Consider the following 15,559-nt stretch of genomic DNA (forward strand, 5'->3'; position numbering starts at 1 on the left):
TATAAAATTATTCAATTATTATTCAATATGCAATTCAAGTTATTAATAAAAATCAAATATAAGTTTGTATAGAGCTACTAACTGTAATTTAAACAGTATAAAAATGTAGATACTGAATAATTTATTTTTTAAGATACTAATAGGATTTAAAAAGGGAGTACTGAAAAAAAAAACACTTATACTTAATTCAATAATTTATTTTATCAAAACATCACAGAAAATAAAGGGTTGCATCATTTGTTTTATATATGAAGAGTAATTCAAAAGATAGATTTTTCAAATACTCAACTATAATAGTTTGCTTTTAAACAAATTAAATTCCCCTACGAATAAAGAATAAGACAGGAAGCGTAAGTGCACTCTTAAAATTATTATTTTTATATATTTCTTGCGTTGAGAACGCGTGTTTTACTTTTTCTAGTAAAAAGTAGATTATTAAATTATTTATAAAATTAGTACAAGGTCCACATTATGAAATTACAACAATTAAATATGTACATCTACGGTAATATTACTTTTAGTTTCTCTGCATATAACATTCGGCAAACTGAATGAACGAATGAATGAAATGAATGAGTTAGGTACTGAATTACCAACAACATTTTAAAGATGATTCAAAAATTTACATATTAGTTATGATTATCATTAGTAATTTAATTAAAAATGCAATTAGTCACCGATGTTCTCGGTCATGTGTACTTCTTTACTTTTTGCACCATTAACGTTTTATCAGTACATACGTACCAGAGAAAATTTTATGACGATATATCTTTTTTTTTTTTGAAAAAAATGTAATTGGGGAAAATGAATGAAACTAATCCCGCGGTATTGTAAAAGTTTTTCTCTTACATATTTTGTCTCACTTATAAATAAGTGAGAGCCAAAGCCACCATTATCTTTCCTTCCTACACTTCCCATCCAATCATTTATTCGTAGCAGATCCCACCAATAAATAATGCTTTATCGTAATCACATGTAACTCTCGCGTTCCCGAAATCTCACAGTACTGCGTCTGGGCGGTAGGGGCGTGTCCTCTTCGCTGTCGAGGGCCGGCTCGTAGCCTTTGTTGAAGGGCATGCTGGCTCGACCGACCATGTTTATCTAGGGAATTATTTGTTTATTAAATACGCATTTGAGACATTTGTTCATGCTACTTAACTTGTTTTGGAAACGCCTTTGAATCACCCCTCACACAATGCTATAAAACTCTCAATATAAAATTTGAGTCTTTTAATTTAGTCAATTCATTCACAAAAATAAAAGTAAGATTTTAGTGAAGACAATACAGAAGATGACCCGTCGAATTTCGCTTAGCTTTGGAAAAAATTATTGTTTTGCTATTAAATAGATAGATACATACATAGAGAATGAAATTAACAGACAACCAATTATTAGTGGTCAGGATAATTATAATGTTATTAATTTGTTAGTGCAGTTTAATAACATTATACATGTACAATGTACACAGTAACATAGACTTATGCACGAGACTAGGTGATAGACATTTTTATGAGACAAGGAACAAAACCTGACTGTTCCGGCTTTCTAGAGTATAAAACACGAGATGATTGATTTTATAATAAAATTCCTGATTGCATTACAGTGACTGACTGAGTTTAGTTGTAATTATACAAGTCAAGTATCATTATTATTATATTATGATATTGTTTTATATATGTAAAAAATATGTTAAAATAGGGCGATTACATACTTAGACAACAAAAGTCCTTCTCACTGGTAGGGTAGAAGGGAAAAGGCCCTGAGAATGCATTCCAATGCGCCGGTCGGACCGAATTAAAACGACCGTAGAAACTAGCGCACCTGAAGTGGAGACGCCTGAGCATGCTCGGGCCGCGCGTGCTCAGGTATCTCCATTAGAGCGGCTCGGCCAAATGAGCCGCTCATTCGCCTGAGCATGCTCAAGTGGATACAAGGCTTTAAGGAGGAGCAGTACACTCACGTCGACCAGCGGCTCGTGGTACATGTAGGCGGAGTCTTGCGGCTGTAGCTGCGAGCGGCGCCGCTCCGCCAGCACGGAGTCGCGCCGCGTCATCAGCGCGCGCAGCGTGGCGCGCCGCGTGGCCGGGTCGCCGCCCAGCGACGGGAGACGGGATAGCGTGTCTGTTCAAAATTAAAAATGTATGCGTGTACTAGAGTACACACGTAAGAAGTGAAACTTCTTTATGACCTTAAAAATGTCACGAGTATGGCGTAACGCAAAAATGTCACGCGTACGGCGTAACGCAAAAATGTCACGTGTACGGCGTAACGCAAAAATGTTACACAAAATTTTTGTCCAACCCCGATAAAGAAGTTTCACTTCAAAAATGTATGCGTGTACTAGAGTACACACGTAAGAAGTGAAACTTCTTTATGACCTTAAAAATGTCACGAGTATGGCGTAACGCAAAAATGTCACGCGTACGGCGTAACGCAAAAATGTCACGCGTACGGCGTAACGCAAAAATGTTACACTAAATTTTTGTCCAACCCCGATAAAGAAGTTTCACTTCAATATAGTTTAGTAATATATTTCAATTTTAAAAATAATAAATACACACTTTTAAAAAAGATAGTTTAGTTTGTAATACTTATATTTAAATTTAAAAAATTATAAATACACACAAATAAATTTTAAATAATCGCAAACGCCATTTTGAATATTACATTTTCAATTGTAATTGTACATTTACAATGCGATTAAATACAGAAACTAGATAGGTACGCAATCGTAAATCAGCAACAAAAAAAATTCTTAGTCCAGGTGGAGGAGATTTGATGCCTGGTAAATTAGACTTTAATACATCGGAATAAGGTTGATATTAAAATTTATTACTTTTGGTACGTTTTATGTAATGCTATCTGTATAATGATGGTAACACTTTGTTGACTTACATCACAGAATAATAATTTTAATATTTGCGAACACTGCTCTGAAACATTTATTTATAAAAAGTAACTCACAATTATCGTTATTCTGCAGTATAGTCAGTCGCCGCTTGAAGTTAGCATCCAAATTGATAACACTATGTCTATTATCCCGTGCTCGCTCGAGATTGTGAAGCGTTTTCCGTCTAGACACAGTAGAATCGTCAACACCTCGCTTCTCCAAGTCATCCACGTTGAGTTTCTGCAGGTCTTTCGCGATTTCCACTGCTCGTTTTTCGAATAAAGCGTCGCCTTGAATATCGTTGGGCTAAAAATGGTAACGATAATCTTTGTAATATTTTGTAACAAATTGTTGAAAATATTTTCAACCTAAATAGACTTATTTAAAAAAAAAACTTTATAGGTATGTATATCAATCCTCTCGTCTGTGTCGTCGCGTCTGGAGGTTAAGTTGTAGTATATTCCATGTCTTTTATAGGGAAATTTCAGATATATTAAACTATACCATACAAGGTCACTTATCGCATAGACCTTTCCAAAAAGAACTAATCGCCAGTCGGCTTAAAACATTCTACAAAATATTATAATATATTACAATTATTTTTAATAAAATAAATAATAACTCACACTCTTAGTGAAGTACCAGTTGAGCGACACAGTTGACAGCAAGTGCGTGAGCGTTCCCAGTCGATGCAAGAGCATTCCCAGGAACTGTATGATCATCACCGACCCAAAGAAAATGATTAACAGAGAACCTATCGGCTCCAACATTAAATATTCACGGTCGATTTCCACCTAAAAAATTAACTCCTGTGTAAGTGACATAATCAAATGCGTTGAAAAATCTTGTATACTTAGGTACTTATTTTGTGAAAATAAAGACTCCTATCATAAATTTCAATACGATATTAATGTTATCAAAATGACACAGAAAAAAAAGGAATCGTTTTTGTCTTAGTAGACAAATTTATTCCGTACCTGATTTTGTCTATGCCAATAAAATAATATATTTATTCATACTAATGTATCAAAAAATGGACTACCAAACAAGGTAACCAAAATGGGTGTAGTGTTTATGTAATACAGAATATGTATAATTAATTTCAAATAAGATCGATTAACAATAACACTCACTAGATTTCGGTCTCTATGATATTCAATGTGTACTTTCTGTCCAAAAGGCCATTTGATATGCAGCTGATTCTGGTTCAATTGTAGAATAAATATAATAAGCACGAACAGCGCGTTGAGCATCAGAAAAGCGAACACCATGTTATCACGCAAATTCTTTAACTCTGTCGTTATACGTTCCTAAAACAATGGAGAAATATTATTTTACAAACTGTAAGATAAATACATAGTTATTTGAAAGTAAGGATTAATAACATTAAGTGATTTTCATGTTGTTAATTACGAGTCAAGTCAGGCCAAAAATTGTTAGATACATGCTTTTAACTTTTTGTTGATTTTAATAATATTTGATGAATCAATTAAAAAAAGACTTAAGACGTTTTATTTAATAAGAAACAAAACTTTTGTATATATTTTTTTTACCTTTTCTTCTTTATTTTCATCAATAGGTCTCAAATAAGCGTCTATGAGATCTTTCCAGAACTCCGTCTCTGCTGTTGTCAAAAAGTCCACTTCACCTTTCTGAAGGTTTGGATCTTCTATCCAATACGGATTGATTAAATCATCTCTTTCTTCCTAAAAATATTGTAACATTTCGTGATACACATGTTAAAAAAATCAATTACTAAATCAATGCCATAATTTTTTTATATTTAGTTTACTCGTAATCCTTTAAAATAGAAGCCCCTAATATTACACCAACACTTATTTATAAAATTCTGAAACACAAAAGCGTGTCGCGTGTGTATATAACAATCAAAAATATAAATAATATAAGTACCCGGGGTATTTCAACGGAGTCTTCACTATCAGCATATTCCGGTAACATAGAGAGAGTATCGTTCCGAATTCCCATAGACGAGCGGCGTCGAGGACGATTATCCATTTCAGGTGGAGCACCTCTAGAACACAAAAAATTAAATAACAGGAGAGAATATCAAACACAAGGTCAATTTGTAAAAAATAAAATAAGAATATAATTTCTACATCATAATTTTGAGGCAATTCAAATTAGTACGGTATTAAACTAACAAACTTTTATAAAATTTTGTAAACAATAAATACCATAATGAAACTTACAAAGCATCCAATCTCTTTTCAATCTTCTCAAGGGTGTTGGAAATTTGTAACAAATGTAAATCCTCTTTGTGATCTTTCGGGTTTGTACAACATAAAATTTTGAAGAGACCAGATATACTGAATTCTAATGAACCAGTCGTTTCTTCAGATTTTCCAAACCAGCGTAATACACTTTGATTGTCCATTTTCTTTTTGGCTTCCTCAGCTGCTTTTTTCTCCATTTCTAATTCCTATAAATCCACATTTCATCATTAGCCGCGTCCAGACCGGCTGAGCGCGGCTCGGGAGCCGCGCTCAGACTTCCTGCTCGCGGGCCGTGGCACCCGAGCTAAATGTGTAAAGTTCCGAGCCGCGCTCGCGAGCCAAGGTGAGCCGGTTTGAGCATTCAGTTTCTCTCCGTATAACGATGGAAAACCACGTATTATTAGATGCTGCGGCGCTTGTGTTGTCTGGATATATCATAAAAATAAGAAAAAAAGAAACGAAAACTGGAATAAAAATTTTTACCAAAACCGAAATTTTTATTTAAATGATCTGGATCTTTCGAATCCCATAACATTTTGAAGCTTCCGTAAAGTTGTATTAAGCGAATACTGTCTTCTTTATCCATTTTTGATTCTGGCTCGCGAGCGTCGTTACGTCCGTCCACACCGGGCGAGCAGCTCAGACTGAGCCGCCTTTGAGCATCGCCAAAAACCGACAACGCATGGCTCGGGGCTGAGCGGCGTTCGGCCGAGCCAACGTGTGCCAGAGGAAGCCCGAGCGCCGTCCACACCGGCCGAACTTTTGGCGCGGGACTCGCGAGCCGCGCTCGGTCGGTCTGGACGCGGCTATTGACATACTAGACTCAAAATCACCTATTTAAAGGTATTAACCTATTATCATTGAAATTAACATCTTATTTCCTTGCAGTAATGTCCAAAACCTATTGTATTATGCTCAGTAGAAATCTTTTCCTTCACACTTAGCGTTTTGCTTCGGACATTTTTGAGCGGGATTGTGAGTTAATTTTTATATTGTTAATATTCGATAAAGTAATTTTTTTCATTTCATTTAAGTAAAGTAGAATAACTACCAAACTGACCTTCAATGTCTTCTTCTGCGCTACTTCACGGGTACCCCACGAGACGTTATTAAGATTGCATAGCGAATATATGATCAACAACATGTACATACTAGGGATGGTAATATAATAAATTCCAAGGTATAACAAACAAGATATTTCTTGTGGATGCAGTGCGCCAGTCACAAAGAAAATACCGAATGTTGCCACAAAGAATATACTAGATGGCGCTAACCATCCATCCTCTACTATCTGCAGTGCGATACCGATTATAACAATCATCATTATCATAGCGTAAAGACATGTTATGAGATTGGCCAGTTTTAGCTGAAACAAATTTTTATGTTTTTTAATAAAAAAATTAATTGTTATTGAATTGTTCAAATATGTATCGCAAATTCCAAATGGAAATTAGAGTCCGTTTAACTAAATAACGAATTTATATTTCAAATCGTTATAAGAATAAACATAAAACTAATAAGATACCTACTTGAGTATCAGATTTGCATGTCATGCACACGAGGATGAATAAAAATACTGGCACTGCATTCAGAATTAATGCTTGTAAGTTACTCAGTCCCGTAATCGCATTAATAGCACCAATCATCATAAGAAATATCGTTCCTGGGCCAAAAATGGTGCCTGACATTAACATACTCTGAAAAGTGCATTTCTGAATAAGTGCTCGATTACTTTTGAAGTAATAGGTCTGGGAAATCAATGGTTTATTTAGACCTTTCCTATACTCTTTGAATACAGTATAACACAAAATTTTTAAGTAGGTATTTTTATTATTGGTTATGAGAGTTATCAATGAGAAATATGCATCAGTTGTTTTCATTAAAGAAACAAAACAATTTGTTTCAAATTTAAATAACTTATTGTAAAAAAAATTCTAAACAAAAGAAAACTTTTTGATAAATATAATAATTATTCAATGAGTATCTAGAACTGAAACATTCCTAAAATATTTCCGAAAATTAATAAATCTTTCCTAGATTAGATAATAATATTTATGGATTTGTTGTTGGTTATGTTGGATTAAGATATAATTCGGTTATTAAAATATTTAGATATAGGTCATGAACACTTATAATCTTAATTAATAATATGTAAACATTTTACTGATTTTCTAATCCAAGTAAGATATCTTTTGGTTTTGTTCTTTCTATTTTGATTGTTTAAAAATGCATGTTTTGACTGCAAGCATAGTTTTCTCCAATTTTAAAACTATCCTTCTTTTAAAGGCATTTTATCTCAAAAATAATTCACGCAATTTACGAAAAACTCCATTGTACATACCTGATAAGCGATATACAGCATAGATATATTGTCATTGACCCTGACGGTATGTTTAGCGTCGGTTAGCAGATCTAAAATGTTCGCCATAGTGGAGGGTACCCATCGTCGTCGTTGGTTGAAGAATTCGTCAAAACGTTCAGGACAATGCGTGTACGCATCGGAGGCGGCTGAGTATTCTACTCGATATCCCCTTTGGAGCAATAGAGTGCAGAGCCATCTATCTTCACCTGGGGTAAAGTTAATGTTTGACGTGACAACGTCTTATAATTCGATAGCGCCGGCTGCACGCACGAAAAAACATGGCTCATGCGGCGTTACCTCGCTCTGAGGCGTTCCATGTAAGGCTTGAAGTGCGAGCGAGAGCGCGGAACGAGCGACAAAGAAGCACAATCGGACGTTGTCACGTTCAACTATCGTCAGTAAACCGACTTTACAGACAACCAATTTTTTACTACATTTTTTTAGAATGATTAGTAAATATTTACGGTAAAGTTGTGTATTGTCTCCCGTATTTATTTCCGAATTTATGTCCCGTATTTATATCCCGTATTTATGTCTAATAAATTTAAAACTTAAGGGTAGAAAGATAGTAAATACGTAACCTTTTTTATCTCCTGTTAAATAAATACGAATTCGTTCAATCGTTAATTGTGTCTGATCAAATAAACTATCATAACAGTTTCACTTACCTTATTTAAAAAGAAATGAAATGGATCATAATATCAACATTCAACATGAGTATTTTGATATTTATATTATTATAACAATACAAATTACCATTACTTGAATGTATTACTCATACTACACTGTTTACAATTACTCATAATTAATTACTATGTTGCAATCATTATAAAATACATACCTTGATCGTATTGTACGAAGTGCCGAGCCTCACTAGCAGTGAGTGTGTATTTCCTCATAACATTATCATCCATAAGCGCTTTTCCTCTGAAAAGCGAGAAGCACCCGGGACTGCAAAGCACGCAGCCAATCATATGCTCAGTTGATTTTTGTAGCCAATGACCGATGGCATATTCAAATATTTGGTACCATGCCATAAAACCTGAAAAATGTTTTTTTCTGTTAAATATACAAATAGCATAATTTTGGGGGTATTTATAACAATGGAATTTTGTATATTTTTCCATTAAAGAAATGAAAGTTCCTTCCTGTCATTAAATAATTGTGTTTATAAACAGTAATCCTGATGATATTAAGACAAAAAAATCTGTTTACCCTTCTTATGGGTGAAAATATGTATTACATTTGAATTATTTATTACCAGATCCAACTGGATGAATCCGACCGCATGCTGCTCCCAAGTTTTTGTCCTTTTTCATCAAATCAATGAGCAGCGTCGCCGCACATGGCTTGAAATCTATGTCACCGTCCAACGCAAGTAAGTACGTATTTTCTGCTATCACTTCTTTCCGGTCCACGGACAGTGGCAAATCCATTAAGCGATGGCCGAGTAAATAATACATGTACATGACCTACAAATAACAAATAGATTATTATTGTTTCATTTAAATTCATTCTAAGTATATTTACAATTTTCAAAATCTAGGCATTTTCTGTAGGTACCATAAATTCTAGAATATTTTGTAGCACCATGCCAATATTGTATAAAAGATAAAAAGCCAAACTATTTACAATCCCAATATTCGGGGAGTAATCCGCGTAATATGATAATTTATTGATCTATACTTATAATAAATCTGTAGAGAGGCCAATTCTGTACATGAAATATATTTAAAAAAAAAACTATGAAGGGGTGATAAGGGATCGCTACTGATGCCAAAAATGCAATCAGTAAAATTTTTGTCTGTCTGTCTGTCTGTCTGTCTGTCTGTCTGTCTGTATATTCGTTATAGAAACAAAAACTACACGACGGAATTTAACGAAATTTGGCACAATTATTCTTCATACTCCTGGGCAGGTTATAGTAAAAGAATCATGTAAATCGGTGTAGAAACACCAAAGTTATACATGAAATACGCTATAAGTCATCGCGCGTGAATTACATGCCATAAGGATTATTTTTGTGTATCAGTTGCCCCGTTCGACGCGCTTCGCGGCGGGAGCTATAAAAAGGCGGCGGGTCCGCACCCGTTTCGCGTTGTCACGGCATCACGTGTGAACGGCTGAACCGATTTCGATAATTCTTTTCTATTATATTCCTTGAAGTACGAGGATGGTTCTTATGTAGAGAAAACGTAAATATGTACCACGGGCGAAGCCGGGGCGGACCGCTAGTATCAACATAAAATAAACAAAGAGAAAGCTAAAACGCTAAACTAAATATTGCAATAAATGAAACATTAGGGCCAAGATCAAGATAAACGATAAGGTTAAGGTTAATGCATTGAGCCTATATGTGACAAATTGTTTTATTATCACACCTTTGCCTTTAAAGAGCACTTATGATAAGTGTTTTACGCAATTAACAAAGTGCGTTGCAGTCATGCACATTATTTAAAAACAAACTATAATACTTCTATAGAAATTCAAAATTGATTGCTCATAAATAATCTAGTGATAAGGAATGATTATAGGAATGGAAATTATCATACATCCATATTATCACAAAAAAATGCGAAAATAAGGGTTTTAATCGGAAATTCGTAGATATATGTCTTTCTTAGTATCTGATGATCAACAAAAAAATATAATGAAAATATCGGCTCGACTATTTATGACAAGGTTATATCGTTTTAGTCTGTAATGCATTCCACATAATAACAATCAAACTATATAAAAAATAAATAATATTAATTAGTCTTTTATTTTAGTCCTTATCGAAGTCATAAAAATCTGATACTTTTAATACCTAATGATAATGAGTTATGACACATATAATATAAGTGTTGCAATCCATTGCCTTTGTGTTGCATCGTAAACAGGAAATAACACTACAATGTAGAAAATACAACTGTACTAGTTAAATCTATCATTATTTTCGTCTTTCACAAAAGACAAAAGTAGTTAAAATTAAAAAAAAGCTGAATTTAAAGAACTAGCCTTTGTTACTTACCATTTAGAATTCAAATTAAAAACACCTAATTTAAAAAAATTTGCGACTGTTGAATAGTTATGCAACAGAAAGCGCATCTGGGCGAGTATACATACTACTATTTTTTCAGAACAGAATACTTTTACTTCTAATTCCAATATTTGGTACCATAAAAATGGCTTGAATGATGATGAGTATGATGGTGATATACCAACCTGAGACCATCTCTTCTTATGTCTTATCTTAGACTTGTCCTTCAAATGGCATATCATTTTATTTTTCCCAGGCAATGTCCACACTAGCCTGCCTCCGTATGGAGTGGGATATTTCTTCGGTGGACGAAGCCTTACATTTGTCAAATGCACTTCGGAAGCTGCTTCATCTATAGTTTCCACTAATGTTCTGACGAAACGATTCACTTGAGAATCTTCCGCGCTGTGATCGGATATTTCGAACGCGTCATCCAAATATATGTTAGCTATAATATAAAACATGTACCGGGTTATAGACTTACAAATAAAAGTTGGCTTACAACTATTGGCACGGATCGTAGATTATTTGTACGGGTAACTAAGTCGCATCTGACTAGCACTTGACTGATTTTAATAATAATTAACGAAAAAGGTAACAATATTGCCAATTTTGAAAAGTTATTTATAAAGAAACATACCTTCAAGTTCATAATAGTCCGGATCGATAATACCAAGATATTTTTGAGCGACTCTACGTGCACTCTGATCTTCGTCCAGTCGAAAGATTGATTTTAAGAATTCCATCATCTCCTCTTTCGTCTCGTGCCACATAGTAGCGCAAATGTAAATTCTGCACAACATTAGAACATGCAATAAATTAAGTTGAACTTATTTTAAATATTTATTATTCATTTTATATTTTACTCGTGTTGTATGTTCACGTATTCTCTTACGTGATGTTTCAATTAAATTTAACAAACCAACTAACTTGAAGTTAAATGTACTTAGACTTTTCAACTTATTCTGAATGCATGCATTAATAGGCTATAGTGGAAAAAGCTACGTCGCGTCGCTTTCAGAAATTGTGCATATTGATAAATCGTATAAGATAAATCATTAAAGTTTTGTTGTTTAGTAATAATTAATATGAATGAATGGACCGATTTTTACCTAGTTATACAGTCTGAAGGTTTGACATCTCTGGGTTCATCGACTGAACTTGTTATTGAAGCATCTTCTTTAAATTCTTTGAGTTCCTGAAAAAAATGCCATAGTGAAAAAATCTTTCTTTAATATAAAAGCAATGATTGCACGTCATCACTAGCATAATATGCATGTTTAAACTAAAAATATGAAATTTTATTTGAAGAGAAGTCACAATTATTAAATCTCTTTTCAAACTGAGAACTAAATTCGCATTCATGTACGTAGATATTATGTTGATTATCATAAAACTTTAAACATGGTTTTCGCAATAATTTCGGAGTTATAATAAAAACTCATAAGTTATGCTATCTCGCACATTTCATATACGTTCGATATTATCTATCTTATCGTAATAGCCTTCGTAAACCATCAGTGTCATTCGACTAGTTCAAGATCAAAAACTACGCCGATGAAAGAAATCCTTGCAAATATTAATTCTATTAAGTCAATAGAATTAATATTTGCAAGGCAAACAAGTTAAGGGGTTCAAATTTAGTAATAAGATTTCATATTAATCCTGAGAAACAAGCTTTTATATAGGATATTTGGCGCGATTTTAAAATCAACATACCTCTATAGATATATCGGTTTCTTCATCCATAGTCCGGTTCAAAAGTAACGACTGGTCAATAAGCACTCCCGTATACCAGGGCTTAGCAAAAAGCTTGTCAGTAGCCGCTAACCGTTCGCATCGAGGTGTCCAGGTGTGAATCGTTATCCATGCTTGGGACGCAAGCCAGAGAAGCCATATCCAAGTCATTTCACGACTTATGTAGTGTTTTAAAAAGTACACTACAAAAAGGAGCACGGATTAGATATTTTATTCCACTTTTCATAAAGGTTGTGTACCTACTTAGATATATTATGGATAACTCACCAGGCGGAATAACGAAGCTCAAATAATCAGGAATAGTGTCGTGAAAAACGCATGGATTAGCATTTCTCGCTGCACAGAAATAAATAAGCAAATTGACAGCGACAGGCCCAACGAGCCCTAATGAAAACGTGAAACTGAACTTTTGTATGAGAATCTTGCATGCAAATTTTGCAGCTCCAAAACAGACATAGGCAGCGACAACTTGAATAAGAGCAACCCACAACGACGTAGCCCAATAGGCTGGAAGTATGAAACTGCCCGCAATTATTGTACGGTCCAAACCTTCAACTGAATTTTGGAGAACAGCTTGCACCTGTAATAGTAATAAATCTATCTTAGTATATAAGAATTTGTATATTAAGTTCAAATAATGCTTAATAATTGAAAATAGTCACCTCATGCACATAATATTCGCGTACTCCGAAGGCTTTGGTAACATGAGAAAAGAAAGTTTTTGAATCGTCTCCTTGAATTTCCATTGAGATCATGATGCAAATCATAAACACAACTATTTTCCATATGGAAAGTATTCTTTGTGTAAAGTATCGAGTCTTTTTTAGGTCATCGCGTATTTCACATATGTATAAAAATATAACTGCAATAAAGTAGCAAGTTCATAAATCATAATTACAATCATTAACTAATCAACAATCTTTAAAACATAATTATGAATCATATACCTGCAACATGTCTATCGATATGCCCAATAAAGTTTTCCCACCAGCCTAAAGAAATAAATATGCAAGCCATAGGTATAGTCCAAAGAATAGGAGTACCATCCAAGAGAGGCCAAACAACAAACGCTGTGACTTGGGCAGACACAGACAGTACATCCAAAATTATAACGATATAGTATCGAGAGTTGGATGGATCTCGCGTGAATGCATTCAGAATTCCAGGTATTACACAAAGAGCATTCATCAACATTGTTCCCTTTACAACATCCAATTCAGGTAATATGATAAGTAAAAGTGTGGCAACACCGACAGTCTGTAATGTTTCTATTAAGAAAGCCTGAAATAATGTTATAAATGAAAAGAAAACTTAAGCACCATATTATTACAATGTAAAATACGAAAAAAAAAAGAAATATTTACCACAAAGAAAACCACAGGTGTCGGCTTCTTTGCAGTTTTGAAAAAACATATTCTCACTGATCTCATAAACACTCCTAGTTCTGGAACTGCAAAAACTATGAGCGCTGCCCAAAGCCATGTTATTCGCTCTTCTAGTGTCAAAACTGTTAAAAATTGTCTATCCAAAGCTAAAAATTAAAGGAATCATTTTTAAGTACTATATTATCCTAAACAAAACTTGAAAAAGAATCTCGCTATGTGCACGATCATAAACATACCTAAAGCTCTGTTACAGTGAGTAATTTGACGTCCTTTTTTGAGTTGCGATGTGATAAAGAGTAATGTTCCTTTGGCGACGACAGCGGAGCCCAGTACAACGGCAAAAACAAGAATGTAAGCAAGAAGCTTTAATATTTTCACGCTTCTATCGACCCAAACAGTTGAGGTCATAGATCCACTCTCTTTTTTGACAGGGACATCTCTGAATAGATTCCATCCTTTTGTTTCTTGGGCTGTCCGTTGACTGCAAATCATTGAACACTTATTAAATATATTATTATAAAATGATACTGAGTCTTCATAAACAAAAGAAAGATATACACACTCTAATTCATCATTGTCATCATATAGCGGCTGAAACTCCGAATCGGAGAGGTCACTGTCATCTGGAATACCTTTGTATCCTGACTTTCTTGCAGCCATTAGTATTTAGCTGGAAATATGGAAAAGTTAAATATACGTGTTATCATGTCTTTGTTGTGATTTGAATAATTTAGATGATTTTCCGTGATTATTGATAAGCAATTAATATTTATCTTATGATAATCGAAAGCTTACTGTTAAGCTAGTTAGGCAAAACAAATTGAACATTCATGACAACATATTTTAAAACGTATATAGTTGATTAATGAATTTGGAAAAAAAAAATCCATTAATTAATTAACCATAACGTGTTAAATTTCTAATAAGTAACAACACAATTTCTGTTACATATGTAAAATATGTATATTGTGTATTTATTTTTAGACTTTATCGTGTAAACCGTAAAATGAAAGACAGATAGCGGCACATAGCACACTAATTAAAAGTAGGTACACGTACATAGGTAGGTACTTCTCATTTTCAGAAATTCAACACAATTACCTTAAACACAACTTAGTTTAGTTTGGAGGAAATACACACGTTACACATACAATAAAATAGATTTATCAGTCATAGAGCCGTATCAATTAATGATCTAAGAAACAATAATAGGTAATGGTACTCACCCTTGATAACTATATCACAACATTGCTTTCTCATAACTGTTAAAATTTAAATATTTTTATTTCAGCACTTCACAATAACACTGTAATCACCTCACTTTACAAGCTTGATATATTCAAGTATGCTTGGTCCGATTGAAATTCCCCGTATCAAAAACGTCATTATAATAATTATCAGTTGATTATTTGTTTATCGGCTATTAAAAGAGATTGGTGATCGTGATTTCTTAAATATTAAGGAAGCGGCTTTTCGTATTGATCCTTAATTTTTTTTAATGCCTCGTAACTATTCATATTAAATCGTACACTTTATATAATATGATCTACTGGTAGGAATATTAAATGCAATTAGTATCAAAACTATTTATATTTTAAAATAGATTTAATAATATGTATACGAACTTATAACATTTATAAAAGAACTATGTATTAAGGTATATTAAGAAGTAGGTACATCATATTATATTCACAAGGCTACAGATGCTAGTACCCAAAAATAATCATATAATGAATATTAAATGTTATATTTTTATCAGTTATCATTATTTATCACGAATGCTACTTGAATTATCCTTTTACAAGGCTTTATCAAAAAGACAAAGGATAAAAGTAAGAAAGGATAGTTCAACAGGAAACTTTAAATATTGAAAGTATTTCATTATTTATTTTTGGTTTTAAAAGGAAG

General features: G+C 33.5%; 1 protein-coding gene across 1 annotated transcript; it reads right to left on the minus strand.

The window, feature by feature from the left end:
* Positions 1–205: 205 nt before the first annotated feature.
* Positions 206–15,161, minus strand: LOC149490446 (chitin synthase chs-2-like). Its single transcript, XM_089704889.1, has 24 exons — positions 14,878–15,161; positions 14,214–14,321; positions 13,888–14,132; positions 13,631–13,797; positions 13,214–13,547; positions 12,929–13,128; positions 12,534–12,846; positions 12,228–12,448; positions 11,621–11,706; positions 11,149–11,300; positions 10,694–10,956; positions 8,748–8,958; positions 8,328–8,528; positions 7,466–7,692; positions 6,654–6,821; positions 6,185–6,490; positions 5,101–5,330; positions 4,802–4,922; positions 4,444–4,596; positions 4,024–4,200; positions 3,517–3,684; positions 2,965–3,196; positions 1,961–2,121; positions 206–1,101 (listed from the first exon to the last, which is right to left on the minus strand). Exons 2-24 carry the CDS (start codon positions 14,309–14,311, stop codon positions 970–972), a joined length of 4,566 nt encoding a protein of 1,521 aa, XP_089561015.1. The 5' UTR covers positions 14,312–14,321; positions 14,878–15,161; the 3' UTR covers positions 206–969.
* Between the last annotated feature and the right edge of the window lie 398 nt (positions 15,162–15,559).

This window comes from Colias philodice, chromosome 2 (genome assembly GCF_061535455.1).
Source record: "Colias philodice isolate Cphi_HAF_F1 chromosome 2, ilColPhil1 Martin Lab GWU primary, whole genome shotgun sequence".
Lineage (NCBI taxonomy): Eukaryota > Metazoa > Arthropoda > Insecta > Lepidoptera > Pieridae > Colias > Colias philodice.

Excerpts from the sequence above, each read along its gene's own strand:
- LOC149490446 (XM_089704889.1), bottom strand. The coding sequence starts at position 14,311 with ATGGCTGCAAGAAAGTCAGGATACAAAGGTATTCCAGATGACAGTGAC. Across the intron at positions 11,301-11,620 it reads CCTTCAGACTGTATAACTAG|AATTTACATTTGCGCTACTA; the intron begins GTAAAAATCGGT and ends AATGTTGTGCAG. Across the intron at positions 6,822-7,465 it reads TGCTGTATATCGCTTATCAG|AGTATGTTAATGTCAGGCAC; the intron begins GTATGTACAATG and ends TGCACTTTTCAG.